Here is a 13,871-nt window from a genome sequence, read left to right on the forward strand (position 1 = left end):
CAAGATTTCAGTAGATGGAATTTTTTATTTTATGGAGGGTATGGTATCCTTGGAAGTTGAGAAAGAATGCTGTCAAGAAAGGATGAAAGCTAGATTTCTATCTATCTCACAGAGTGGTGTGTGTGTGCAAGTACTGTGAATGAACTCAAGAACTTGTATGACAGCCCATGCAGGTAATATGTGGCCTCTCTCAATGAGTCCTCTGACTCCCTGGAGGTCTCTTAATAATATTAGAATCAACATTCATTAAATCAAACTTGTAGCAACCAAATGAATAATACTTGACAGTAAAATTCACTGAAACAGCTTCACATTCACAATTATTTTTTATATACTGTATATACCATACTTGTGAAATTCCTGTCAATATTTTATTTATTGCCCAAATTAATCTAAAAAACAGTGTGGCCTAAGCAGCATGCATCTTAGTTTGTAACCTATGCTTAAATCAGTATACAATAACAAAGCCATTCTGTACATATATGAGGGGCAGGAGTCTGGAAAGTTCTGATAAATTCCTAGTACAAAAATGACTGATATAACCTCAAGAAAGAACATACTAGTAGCATGGTTATGAAAGTAACTTATGTTCTTTCTTGTGGTTATGTCAGTTGCTTTAATATCATTTTTGTACTAGGAGTTTATCAGAACTTTCCAGATGACAGTTGTATGTCACTTAACAGATGCAACTTAGCTTATTACAGCCAATTTGAATGCGATGCAGGATGAAAATACTTGTCCTACCATATGAGATTGGATAACTCACCTTTAGGTGAAAAAAGATTCATGTATGATCTATACTACAACAGAAACCGAATCCAGGTATTTTAAATCAAGGAGCCATTTTGCTAACTGCACTTACTGCTTACAGTACACAATGAGAAAAAAAATGGCAAAGGGCTTTTTTTACCCCTTTTGTAATAATGTTTATGAACATCTGCTTTAATATAAGTATGTATGCTGCTGTGTTTATAAGAAATTAAAGACAGATATTAGGTGTAAAATTTTTGCTTAAATATCAAAGCAAATCATAAAATAAAATGCACTAAAATAATCATTAAAAGTGCCACTACAGTGTAAGTAAAAAACAGCATACAATCAGTAAATTCCTAATTGAAAAAAAAATTAAAATAAAAACAATTAATATATTGAATTAATAATCAGTAATTTACATAACACTGATACCATAAGACCATAAAGAAAATAACCGAAGGCCATGATATCTGTTTAAGTTCAGTCAGTGCAGAAAGGCCTCTCAGTTCTCCTTCTATAATAAGTAATCTACTTTTCTAAAAGTTTAGTTTTCTTGCAATGAACCTCTGCAAGAAAGTTTAAGTTTAGTTGAGGAGGTATTTTTTTATTTATTTTTTAATTAGGAATTTCTTAATTATGCTGTAGTGGAATTTTTAAAATTCTTTTATTGCATTTTATTTTTCCATTGTTAATGCACTGAAGATGTCTTTGATACTTGAAAAAAATTTTACATCTAATAAATTTACTTCACATAAGTTCAAGTTTCCATCTTTAATTTTTACAAATTTATATAAAGCACTTAGAAGTTTATTTTTTACTTGGTTAGACTATAATAAATTTAGTTTAATCATTTATCCAAGTGAATGCAAACAAAGTTTGTGCCTGAAGATACTTCAGGACTGAGGCAACTCGTAGTAAAGGTGGACCAAGCTCTCATCACTCCTTGTCTTAGTATCTCCCTTAATGCAAAGCACATCTCCATGCAGATATGTATAATTTTATGCATTAAGGGAAGGGTCACTACCCAGACCAGTTTCGACCTTTATTGAGGTCTCGTCAGTGGAAGCCAGACCTGAAGTGGTGATACTAAGGCAGAAGCAATGGAGAGGTCATATTTACCTATATGAGTTGCCAAAAGGTGTACGACCTTATTATTAAATTAATCTGGATTTAGAGAAAGATGTTAGAAGTTTATTTTTCACTTGGTTAGACTATAATAAATTTAGTTTTATCAATAAAGGTTGAAACCGGTCTGGGTAGTGACCCTTCCCTTAATGCATAACATTATACATATCCGTAAGAAGATGTGCTTTGCATTAAGGGAAATACTAAAACAAGGAGTGATGTGAGCTTGGTCCACCTTTGCTAAGAGTTGCCTCAGTCCTGAAGTATCTTCAGGTGCAAACTTTGTTTGCATACACTTGGATAAATGATTAAACTAAATTTATTATATATAAAGCACTAATACTACTATTAGCTGTATGTTTAAATTTTTGATAAAACATTTTTACCTGTGTCAGATTTTATGCAATAATCAAACAATAGAGAAACATGGATTTTATGAATTTCAGTAATGTGAAACCACCTTTGATTTACTAGTCACTTTTATTTTTGAACATTTTCATTACAAGAAAAGTCAATCTCCAAATAACAATTTCAGAATGTATATTATTAGTGAATATTATAATACAAATACTTTAAAATTTTACAAAATTATGTGCATATATATATATATATATATATATATATATAAAATTTTCAATTAGAGATCATATTAATGCCAAAACTGTTGAAATACTTTCTACAAACTTTTGTCTATCAAGAAAGAGTCAAAATACCCCTGACAAACATAACATCCTTTCCTGCATGGATATAAAGGTAGATACAATGTAAAAATAACTCAAAAATCAGTGAGAAATTTGATTAAAATGTATTCAAGGCATGCTACAGATAAAAAAATAGCTTCCACCATAGGCTATTTGCATATGTTTCGATAACCTTTAGAACAAGTTTTCTTTTGCTGGCATTCACAACTGATGACAAGATCTTGGGAAGCAAGCCAAAGATTGTTTTTGGCTAACAATGTTTTAGGATCAATTGAATTATTTCGGTTTTGTGACCACATTTTTATTAAAAAAAAAGACTGTTTTTTAAAACTAAACAAGTACTAAAAAACAAACCCGACGTTAGTCGTCAGACTAACATCTTCAGGGGTAAAGATAACAGTTTAAAGCACAAACTATAAGAAATTACGAAAAAGCCAATTCATTTATTGGTATTATGAACATCAAAAAAGTTCGTTAAAAAACAGAATAACAGATCTATACAACCATTAATACGTGTTAGCTGGAAACAATGCTATAACATTGCTATAATTATATAGCATTGTTTCCAGCTAACACATATTAACGGTTGTATAGATCTGTTATTCTGTTTTTTAATGAACTTTTTTGATGTTCATAATACCAATAAATGGATTGACTTTTTTGTAATTTCTTATAGTTTGTGCTTTAAACTGTTAGTTATCTTTACCCCTGAAGATGTTAGTCTGACAACTAACGAAACTTGTCGGGTTTGTTTTTTAGTACTTGTTTAGTTTTAGAAAACAGTGTGGTCCCAAAACCGAAATAATTCGAACTTCTTAACCACGGAAACCTCCGCATGATTAATGTTTTAGGATTTTTAATTAAATGTTTCATTAAAAATACATTTATTTATAATTTAAGTAATTTCTCTTACAATTAGATATTAAACATCTAATATAAAATAGTAAACTGTTTTTTGTAATTAAAATATATACTGTGTATATATATCACATCATCAAATTAATAGTTGTATCTGTATATTGAAATATTTTCTTTTTAATCTTCTTTATATTATATACAAAAGAGGCCCAAAGTTTCCTCTAAAACAAACAAATCTGATATTTCTCAATCTAATTACCTGATTATTCTTACTAATTACTATGTGATTGTCTCAACATGAGAGGACTGAATTTATTTCTGTTGCTTGAAAACTATATCCAAATGTAAGAAAATATTCAAATTAGAATATTTTCAAAATAGAAAGTACAGGGGCTTTTTTTTTGGAATAATACACATTATTTAAATTTCTTAGTACAGAGTAGGATGTATATACATATAATCACTATTTGGCAATAATTTACTTGTCTGCACTTCACTAAAACATGAAGCATAAACAGAAGTGGGAATATCCATAAACTGTGTACTAAGAAATATTGTATTTAGAGATTTAACATTGTAAACATTATCTTTTACATGAGAATTACAACTCTATATGATTCATGAAATTAACAAGGGAAAAATTACATCACCTTGAACATATTTCTAGTGTAAATTTAGGACTGTAATACATAAAAGAAATTTAAACTGAAAATTAAAAATTTCTGCTCCACAGAAATTTACATTGTCACAATCAAGAACAGATAGTCAAGAAACTGAAGAAAATGATCAAGAATATCTGACAAATTTAATTTTTTACTCATATTTCAAGTATTAATCAGATGAATACTAATCTCAGTTTTGTGTCATATTTTACTTTATTCTACATCATACAAGAATGAAACTTAAATTAAATATTAATAAACATTAATGAAAAGCACAGCTTTTCAACTTAATTTTATAAAATATACAACATTAATTACAGATATGTGTGTGTATATATATATATAATATATATTAATTCTTTCAAAGAATTATAACAGTTTAACAAAACATTACAAAAACAATATAAATTTCATTCAATAGTAAAAAAAAAATATTCTTAATGCAAACACTAAAACACAAAAGTCCAGAGTTTTAGTACAGACAATGAATATATATTTATATACATTTTTTATTTTTTTATTTTTTTACAAATGTCACAATTATTACAAGCGAATATCACTATTATTTGTCTTTCTGCCTAAAAGAAGAGAAAATTTTTGTGCATTCTTTAAAACAGTACTTGGAGCAAGAAATGGATCCATCCGTGACAGCTCTTTACTAGCTTTTAAGGTATGATCAATCCAAGTACCTTGCATCATATACATATCCATAAGTATTGTTTCATTTTTTGTGAGTTCTTTATGAATTAGCACATCCACGTTATTTAGTAACCATGGGTGGAGACTTATTACTTCTTTTAGCTTGTCACTTTTTAAACACCATCTACAGTGCCAGCCTGCTGGATAAGATTCAGTTCCTGCTGTCCACTTCCCAATTTTCCAGAAGTGAGTTTCAAACTTATGCTGAACTTCATTTGGAAGACAAAAGCTGGAAAGCAATTGCTGAATATTATATCTACAGAGACTGCTGAAATACTGAAATGTACACAGAATTCTTTGAACAGGATAGGATTTGCTTTTGAAATCTTGAGTTAGTTGAACAAAATTATATAATAGAGGTCGCATATTTAAAAGAATGGGCTCTGGGAAACCGGTATATAGCTTTAGGAACACTAATAAGTCTTTTGATGGTATTGCTGCCACTTCTGATATTAGCAAAATATCCTCAGGACGAAAATCTGAGACTTTTTTCCACATTTCTTTCCACAGACCTTTATACATCCAATAGACCCACAATGTTTCACTAGTAATATTCTTTCTATTAAAGAGTTGAACAGGAACATGAATTATCTTATGCTGAAATTTTAAAAGGAAATCTGACTGAAATTCAGATAACAAAGGCAAAGACTGAAGGCTGTTGTTCACCACAGGATAGATTTCTTCAGCAATCACAAACACATCAATAATATCAAACATTTCACGTATCCAAACTTCAAGCAAATCAAAATTACTATTAAATATAAGTGCACTGATTATTCGCCTTGGATAAATGTGCCTCTGTAGTTGTACTCCTCCTGCCATCCCCGCTTTCAAAAAAGGTGAATTCCATACCAAAGACGGAATACCACAGTCAAGACCATGCCAATTCTCTTTACAGTTGCACTTTTGATTTTTCTGAGCGAGTGGGATATCAGTCCCTCCACGAAAGCACCAAATGTCGGACTTGACCTCAATGTAAAAAGGGAACATATCTTTAGGTTCAGTCAATGGAAGATGAAAAATATTATTTCCAGATATTACATTAGGGTATCTAGAAAAAGATGGAGTCCACAGATATGACAGCACACTATTACTCTTCTCATAAACAAACCAGAGGATCACAATCTGGACGGCAGCAAGACCTATCACAAATTTCTTTCTAAAACCTCTGCAACATGAGGTTAAACATTCAGCAAAAGCTTTTTCAATACCCTGTGGAACAAAGAGAGGAAATGTCATGGTAACAAAATAAAATATTAAATAATATCGGATACATCTAAGTTTACACTATATCAATATCTCAATAAACAGTTATATCTATACGGCCCTTCTTTATACGGCTTTTCGCTATAACAGTTTTGTGTAATTATGGATAAGTTTCGATTTACGGCCTACAATTTTTTAATATATAAGATGGATGGATTATATATAAGATGAATGGATTTGGTGTACGGAGGCTTGAAAAAGTGTTGATGAATGAAGTGGATGTACAGACCCAGGGAAACTAGATTTATTAAGCGGGGGAGTAGATATGCAAACTTTAGGGAGGCAGTTGAGTGTATGAATGAGTATAATATGCCCGAGTGAGTACGAAGGATAACAAATCAGAATGGGATAGTTAGTATAAGGCATCAAAATAGGGATGGCACTAACGGGCTTCTGCAATTCATGTACACTAATGCCAGGAGTATTAGGAACAAGAGGAGGAGTTTTTGGCCTTGGTTGGCACTTCCAGGTCACAGGTTGTTGGTATTAGTGAAACATGGCTGACAGAAAATGATAAAGTTAGTGGGATTGAATGTGACAGGTATAGCATGTTCAGGAGTGACAGGGAGAATAAAAAGGGGGGAGGAGTGTTATTGATGATAACTGATGAGTTGCAGCCAAGGAGTATAGAAGTTAAACTGCAGGATAGAGAAAAGAGCACATTTGAGGCTATTTGGTGTGAGATAGAGGCTAGCAGAACAAAATATACAATTGGATGCTGCTATAGACTAGGTGATGGAATAGATGGCGGGGAATAGTATGCGTAGGCAAATAGAAGAAATGAGTGGAAGAGGGGTAATTATTATGGGGGATTTCAATTATGGTAACATTGACTGGAAGGAGGAGAGGGCACATGGGAGGAAGGAATTGGATTTTATGCAGTTATTAAGGGACAACTATCTGCAACAGCATGTAATGGAAAATACTAGGGGACAGAGAGTGCTTGACCTAGTAATCGCATCTGAGAATGTGGCTATAACAAACATGGCCATGTTGCCACCAATTGGTGAGAGTGATCATAAGGTCATGACTTAAGGTGGCTAAAGGAGTGGAATATACAATTAAGACAGGGTACATGTGGAATTACCGGGCTGGTAAGTATGACAAGCTTAGGAATGTGCTTGGCTCAGTGCCATGGCATGTAAAACTGCAAGGGCTGGATGTTGATAGCACATGGGAGGTGGTTAAGAAGTGTTTTGTAGGAGGCAATGGTTGACTGTATACCAAGAGTCCGAATAATAAATCAAGTAGGGGTTAAATGGATGAATAACACCATTAAGCGTGAGCTGCAAAAAAAGAAACAATTGTGGAGGGAATTTAAGGAGAAAGGTGACCTGCAGGTTCAGGAACAGTATAAAGCTCAGGCCAGAAAGGTAACAAGGGTGGTAAGAAAAGCAAAAGCAGATTATGAAAGAATATTGGCCATGCAGGCTAAAGAGAATCCCAAACAGTTTTTTCAATATGTTGCAAGTAAAAGGAAAAATGTTCATGGCAGAATAATTTTAAAAAATGCTGAGGGTAGGGAGGTAACAGAATCAGTCGATATAGTGGAATTACTGAGCGAGCACTTTGCAAGAGTATATCATCTAGGTGGTGACACTGCAGGAATGGAAGAACCAACAGCTTATACTGGAATTGTAATGAATGAAGTAAAGGTAAATAGTCTATTACAGAACCTCAATGTCAATACATCTGTGGGATTGGATGGTATACCAGCTCGTGTCATACGTGAAGCGGCTAAAGAATTGTCAGTGCCCTTGACCATTTTGTTTAATTTGAGCCTCGGGTCTGGGTCAGTTCCAAGGGGGTGGAAAGAGGGGAAAATAGTTCCGCTGCATAAGGGTGGTTCCAAGGCTGCTGTTGAAAATTACCGGCTAATCAGCATAACAGGAATCGTTATCAAGGTCTTGGAGAAAATAGTCAAGAGGAAAATACAAGATTGGATAGATGAAAATGGGATACTGTATCGGGGACAGCATGGTTTTGTGAAGGGTAGGTCATGCCTCAGTAACTTGCTCTAGTATTATAACACAGTGACAGCTGAACTGGATAAGGGTAATGGGTTTACAGTGATTCTACTGGACCTTGCTAAGGCCTCTGACAGGATACCACATGGAATTCTAATCAGTAAAATGCAGCATATGGGGTTGGATATAGGATTGGTGAGATGGATAGGAGGGTGGTTGACGGAGAGATATCGGAGAGTGGTTTATTCAGGAGTAGAGTCCAAAAGATGGCCTGTGACTAGTGGTGTACCACAAGGATCTATTCTTGGACCACTGCTGTTTAATTTGTTCATTAATGATATAGGAAAGGATCTGAGAGGAACAGTTCATTTGTTTGTGGATGATGCAAAGTTGGGTAGGACAATAATGAATGCAGATGATGTCAAAATTTTGCAGGATGATTTGGATAGATTGGAGGTCTGGGCTAAGAAGAATGGATGTCAATTTAATGTGGCAAAATGTAAGGTTATACATTTTAGGGTGAAAAGATTAGCAGCAGTTTACTACATTGGTGGAACTGTACTCCAGAAAATTGATGAGGCGAGAGATTTAGGAGTGTTGGTGAATAAGGAGTTGAAGTTTAGGGGGCACATTGCAAAAGTGGTCAAATCAGCTCATCAAATCACTTGGTTGCTGAAGAATACCTTGACGAGCAGAGACAAGCAGGTTACTGTTCCTCTGTATCGAGCCTTGATAAGACCCCCATCTCGACTACTGTGCCCAAATTTGGTCACCTAGGTTTCTTCTTGATGGGGAGTAGGTTGAGAGGATCCAGAGGCAAGTGACCAAGATGATAGCAGGTCTGCAGAATGAATCTTATGAGAACAGGTCGAGGATTTGTGGGTTGCAGAAATTGGTTGATAGGCGGAGGAGGGGAGATATGATTGAGACATTCAAATTACTGAAGGGTTTCTATAAGATTAATTCAGAAGATATTTTTGAGAACAGGGGTGGTGGTGGGAGGACTAGGGGACATCTATGGAAGCTGGGCAAGAGTGTGGTTAGTAAGGGTGTTAGAACTGGGTTCTTTACTTTTAGAGTGCTGAATGAGTGGAATAAGCTGCCAGAGTCTGTAGTGGGTGCTGTGACAGTGAACAAGTTTAAGGCAAGGTATGATAGATACTGTATGAATGTCGAATACTTGTGATAATATGCAGCCAAAAAGTCAGGAAATCCCCTGTGGACATCTTTTGTTATCTGTTCTAGGCTGGTCGCGCCACACAGGAATGCTACTTGCGCCGTCTTTAGTCGCACAATCTTCGCATAGCACATAATTCGTCCCCACCTTTTGTACACGTGCTCATGAGTAGATGCATTTAGTGATCAGTTTAGTAAATTAGGTAAATCCTCAGTATAAAAGTAGAAGTGTTTGTTTCTTTTTGCATTCTGTTTCAACTATAAACATTGTTGATAAGTACATAATATGCATTTGTATGTAAATACATAAAGTGTTCAATAAATATGTATGTTATTGCTATAAAGTGTGTACATTATAACTGTTATTATTTTTTGTTTTTTTAAATAGAATCCAGTATGTATTTGGGGAAAACATGAGCACGAAACATTCTTTAAATTTGGAAAGTGATGGATTTAAAAAAAGAAGCCAAAAATCTGTCTCACTAGAGACTAAACGAGATGTTCTGCATCGTATTGAAGCTTCTGAAAAAATTGTTGATATATGTAAGGCATTAAGGGCTTGAAAAATCTATGGTTCAAACAATTCGTGCTAACAAAGAAAAAAATTAATGCACATTCACATTCAGCTGCACCTTTAAGTGTTTCAAAATTAACACGCCAAAGAAGTAGCAATATGGAAAGAATGGAAAAATTATTAAACATATGGATTGAAGACAACAATCAATGGAGGATGCCAATGAGCCAAACGACTAGCCATGAAAAGGCAAAATTTTGAAAATTTGAAGAGTGAAGATACTTGTGAAGGTCCGGCAGATGAAACTTTTCTAGCAAGCCGCGGTTGGTTTGAAAAATTTAAAAATCGCCATAATTTGCATAATATTAAAATGAACGGTGAAGCAGCTAGTGCCGACGCTGATGAAGCTCTAGCCCAGTGTTTCTCAAAGTGTGGTACGCGTACACCTGGGGGTACGCAAAAGGTCGTTAGGGGGTACGTGGCAATTTTCGGCTATGCATAATTAAAGGAGTCATTATATTTTTCAATAAACAGTGCAATTAGAGACAATCGGGATAAAAACGGCACTAACTAATGAATCACATCCCCCCCCATCCAACAGAAACTGCTGTATAGACCAAGCAAAACCATATGTTGCCGGTGGAACATATGGTTTTTCTTGACACCACCCCCGTCGTTAACATGTTAAAACTAAGAAATATATAGTGAATGTGTTTCAGATATTATGGAATTCGGTTGAAGGGAATTAGCATTTCATATCAACTGTTAAAATGCTTGTCTTTGGTTCACGATCTTTTGTTAATACCGCACCAATCATATGCAGTTCTTCGCTGCTCTACGTATCTCAAGTCTTGTAAATTACTGGTAATTTTTGCTTGAAATAATGGGAAAGAAGATGAAGTTATTTGGGTAGATGACTTTGACGATGCACACAAGGAAACTGTTCTCAATGGCAATAGTAGTGATAGTGAGTAGGAGCTTCTTGGAAAGTCGCACTATTTTCAGTTTTTTTCTGAAAACGTCTTTAGTTTCCGAAAATCCCCGCACATATCTCGCAACACGATTTTTTAGCTTTAATTTTGGGAAAAAGTTAGAGATATTCGAGTAAATACGGTATTTTTTATTAGCTTTCAAATTCTCACGTAGAGATCATTGGATTTATAAAACCTCCAAAAGAGAGCAATATATCAAATACAAGTAGCTGTAAGAAACAAGAAAACGTTGATATTGCATCTGGATCAAATGAAATTGATAAGGGTGTGTCGTCTGACATCTCTATAGAACCAATTAGGAAGAGGAAGCAAACTCTTCATAACTATGATATGAATTACTTGAAATGTGAAATTTCATGGACGAGAAATGAAGAGGAACCTATTCCAAATTTTGTTCTATTAAAAATAAGTAATATTTTTTGTTTTCATGAACATATAAATTCAAATAAAATAGATATTTAATTTTTAATTAATATTTTAAATTAATTTATTAGTTTTTAATTAATTTGGGGGTACTTGGTAATGATGAAAATTTAAGAAGGGGTACGTGGATATCTGAAGTTTGAGAAACACTGCTCTAGCCTATCCAAACATTTTTAAATCAATTATTGAAAGAGGTGGATACGTTACTCAACAAGTTTTTAATGTGGACGAAACAGCACTTTATTGGAAATGAATGCCTGAAAGAACTTACATTTCAAAGAACGAAAGGGCTGCATCTGGATATAAGGTGTCCAAAGAGTGACTTTCCTTGGTGCGAATGCAGCAGGGGATTTTAAACTGAAACGTTTTTGGTATATGCTTCTGAAAATCCAAGAGCTTTAAAAGGATTGAACAAGAAACAATTGCCCGTCATTTGGAGGTCCAACAAAAAAACTTGGATGACCAAAATACTCTTCGAAGATTGGTTAAAAAATTATTTTTGCCCTGATGTCAAAAAATACTTGCAGGAGAAAAATTTAAGTAACAAATTCTTGCTCCTATTGGATAATGCTCCAGGACATCCAGTTAACTTATCTAAATTATCTGAAGATAGATTGAATATCTATCTAAAAAAACAATGGCCCTAATCCAGCCAATGGATCAGGGTGCAATAGTTTTTAAGGCATATCATTTACAAAGAACCTTTCGAATACTTATAAATGAAATCGATGGTGAATCGTCAATTAAATAGTGCTGGAAAAAATTCAACATCAAAGATGCTGTGGACAACATTAGCGAATCATGGAATGAGTTGAAATCAACCACAATGAACCATGTGTGGAAAAAAATTTGGCCAGAATACATTACAAGTAACGATTCTGAATTTGAACCCCTTTCTGAAAATTAGACAAAATATATTGAACCTAACAAATGAACTTGGTTTTGAGGATGTGGAAGAACGTGATATAATCTATTTGCTAGATGTTGATAGGGAACCACTTTCTAATGAAGAATTAATACAGTTAAAAACAAACCGTACATTTGATGAGGAACAACAAGAGCCAGTTGTTCCGACAATTAACCTCAAAGGATTTATCAAATGCGCTTACTCATTTCGAACAAGGAATAAACATCCTACTTCAAAACGCAGCGCCAAAGTTTCTTGTGGTATTAACACAGTTATTAACTACTACAAAGAATTGCAAAAAGAAAAGAAAAGGGACTCACAATACAACAAACACTGGACAAATTTTTTAAACCAGGTCCTCAGACAACAACAGATGGTGACTAACGAAGTGATGTCGTGCAATTCATCATCAGATTGATTCGAAAAAAAAACAAGAAAAAAAACGTTCATTTGTTATTTGTGTTTTATTTCGTTTTATTTTATTAGTATTTTAGAATTATATTTTTGTTTTTATTAATAACTAATGTAAACGATATTTTAAATGAAATAAAAAATGCATTTTCAATCAGAAACCCAATGATTTTCAATTTTTTTTATAAAATTGGAACGGATCTTACCGAAGTTATATGGTTTTATATGGAAATAAATGATTCGTTATACAGCATTTCGCTTTGCGGCCAACTTTCCACAAATGTATCTCGGCCATATAGCGAGGTATGAGTGTACTTCATTTCAGAATTTAATTTAAACTTTTTTTTTTGCTTTATATTCTCTTGGCAAAACTGATATACATTTATATTTAAACCATGAAAACTAATACAGTTTTAAATTACATCTTTCCCTTGTTTTGTTTAGTGGATTTTACCTGAATTTTAATTGATATGATGGTTCATCATGATCAGTTCCCAAAGTTAAAAACAAATTTAAGCTGAATGCCATTTTTAACTTTTAACATATGCCTCAAATTTGATAGATACCTCTTCAAAGCAACCAAGCTGTCTTGAATAATTTTCTTTTATAGATGCCATTGCTCTCAGCCATTCCTTAATTTTGCACTTTGGATTAAACAATGCATATTACCTTGTCTGTATAAAATATATTAATATCAATAGTTAATAAAGTAAAAGAAAGTTACTTCAGAATATTAAATAATTGAGTTCTTTACAAAAGCAACGAAATTTCCATGTAATTGAATATAAAACACATCAAACTGATATACTCTCAAGGTGTATATTATGATACTATTATAGTACATTATTACTAACTTCCTATCAATAGTTTTCTTTAAAATTAATCTGTTAATAGAGTGAAGTGTAAAGACAGAAAAATCAACACTTCATGACAGCCATAAGAAGTTATCAGGAAGTAATCCTGGAAAAGAAATTCTATCAAAAATTAATGACAAGTAAATCTGCAAGTACACTCAGAGAATACAGAGAAAAATTTAATAATATTGGGCTGTGTGTAGCTAAAGAGTCATGGGAAGACTTCATGAAGACTACAGAAGATAAATGTTCTGGAGGCTACTAAACTTAAAAATAGAGGAATGTAAAAGGAATAAGAGATGATAAAGGTGAAGTGAAACTAAAGATATTCTAGATATCTGGTAATTACTTTAAATAACAAATTAAACAAGCAGTGACAGAACAGCGGTGAGAAATATTCAAAAGGAATACTAACTAATTGCAAGAATCAGATTTTTACTTTGAGACAGAAAGGTTGAGAAATCACAGCAGCATAATAGGGATCTATATTTTGGTCTGTAGATTTCAGAAAAAGCATATGAAAACATGCAAAGAGAAAAGCTGTTCAAAACCTATTAACTACA

The 13,871-nt window shown here is 33.4% G+C and overlaps 1 protein-coding gene across 3 annotated transcripts in view; it reads right to left on the reverse strand.

The window, feature by feature from the left end:
• Positions 1 to 3,271: 3,271 nt before the first annotated feature.
• Mgat3 (beta-1,4-mannosyl-glycoprotein 4-beta-N-acetylglucosaminyltransferase) overlaps positions 3,272 to 13,871 on the reverse strand; it is a 52,996-nt gene continuing 42,396 nt past the window's right edge. For 2 of the 3 annotated variants that reach the window (XM_090392834.1, XM_090392835.1), the window contains exons 3-4: positions 13,021 to 13,128; positions 3,272 to 6,010 (exon numbers count right to left, since the gene is read on the reverse strand). In XM_090392834.1, coding sequence (XP_090248960.1) covers positions 4,643 to 6,010; positions 13,021 to 13,071 — 1,419 coding nt within the window. In that variant the 5' untranslated portion in view covers positions 13,072 to 13,128 and the 3' untranslated portion in view covers positions 3,272 to 4,642. The remainder of the gene's footprint in view (positions 6,011 to 13,020; positions 13,129 to 13,871) is intronic. The other variant, XM_090392836.1, reaches the window with a different exon arrangement.

The sequence above is a fragment of the Typopeltis vanoorti genome, chromosome 5 (assembly GCF_054136105.1).
Source record: "Typopeltis vanoorti isolate ZY-2024b chromosome 5, IOZ_Tvanoo_1.0, whole genome shotgun sequence".
NCBI classification, from domain to species: domain Eukaryota; kingdom Metazoa; phylum Arthropoda; class Arachnida; order Uropygi; family Thelyphonidae; genus Typopeltis; species Typopeltis vanoorti.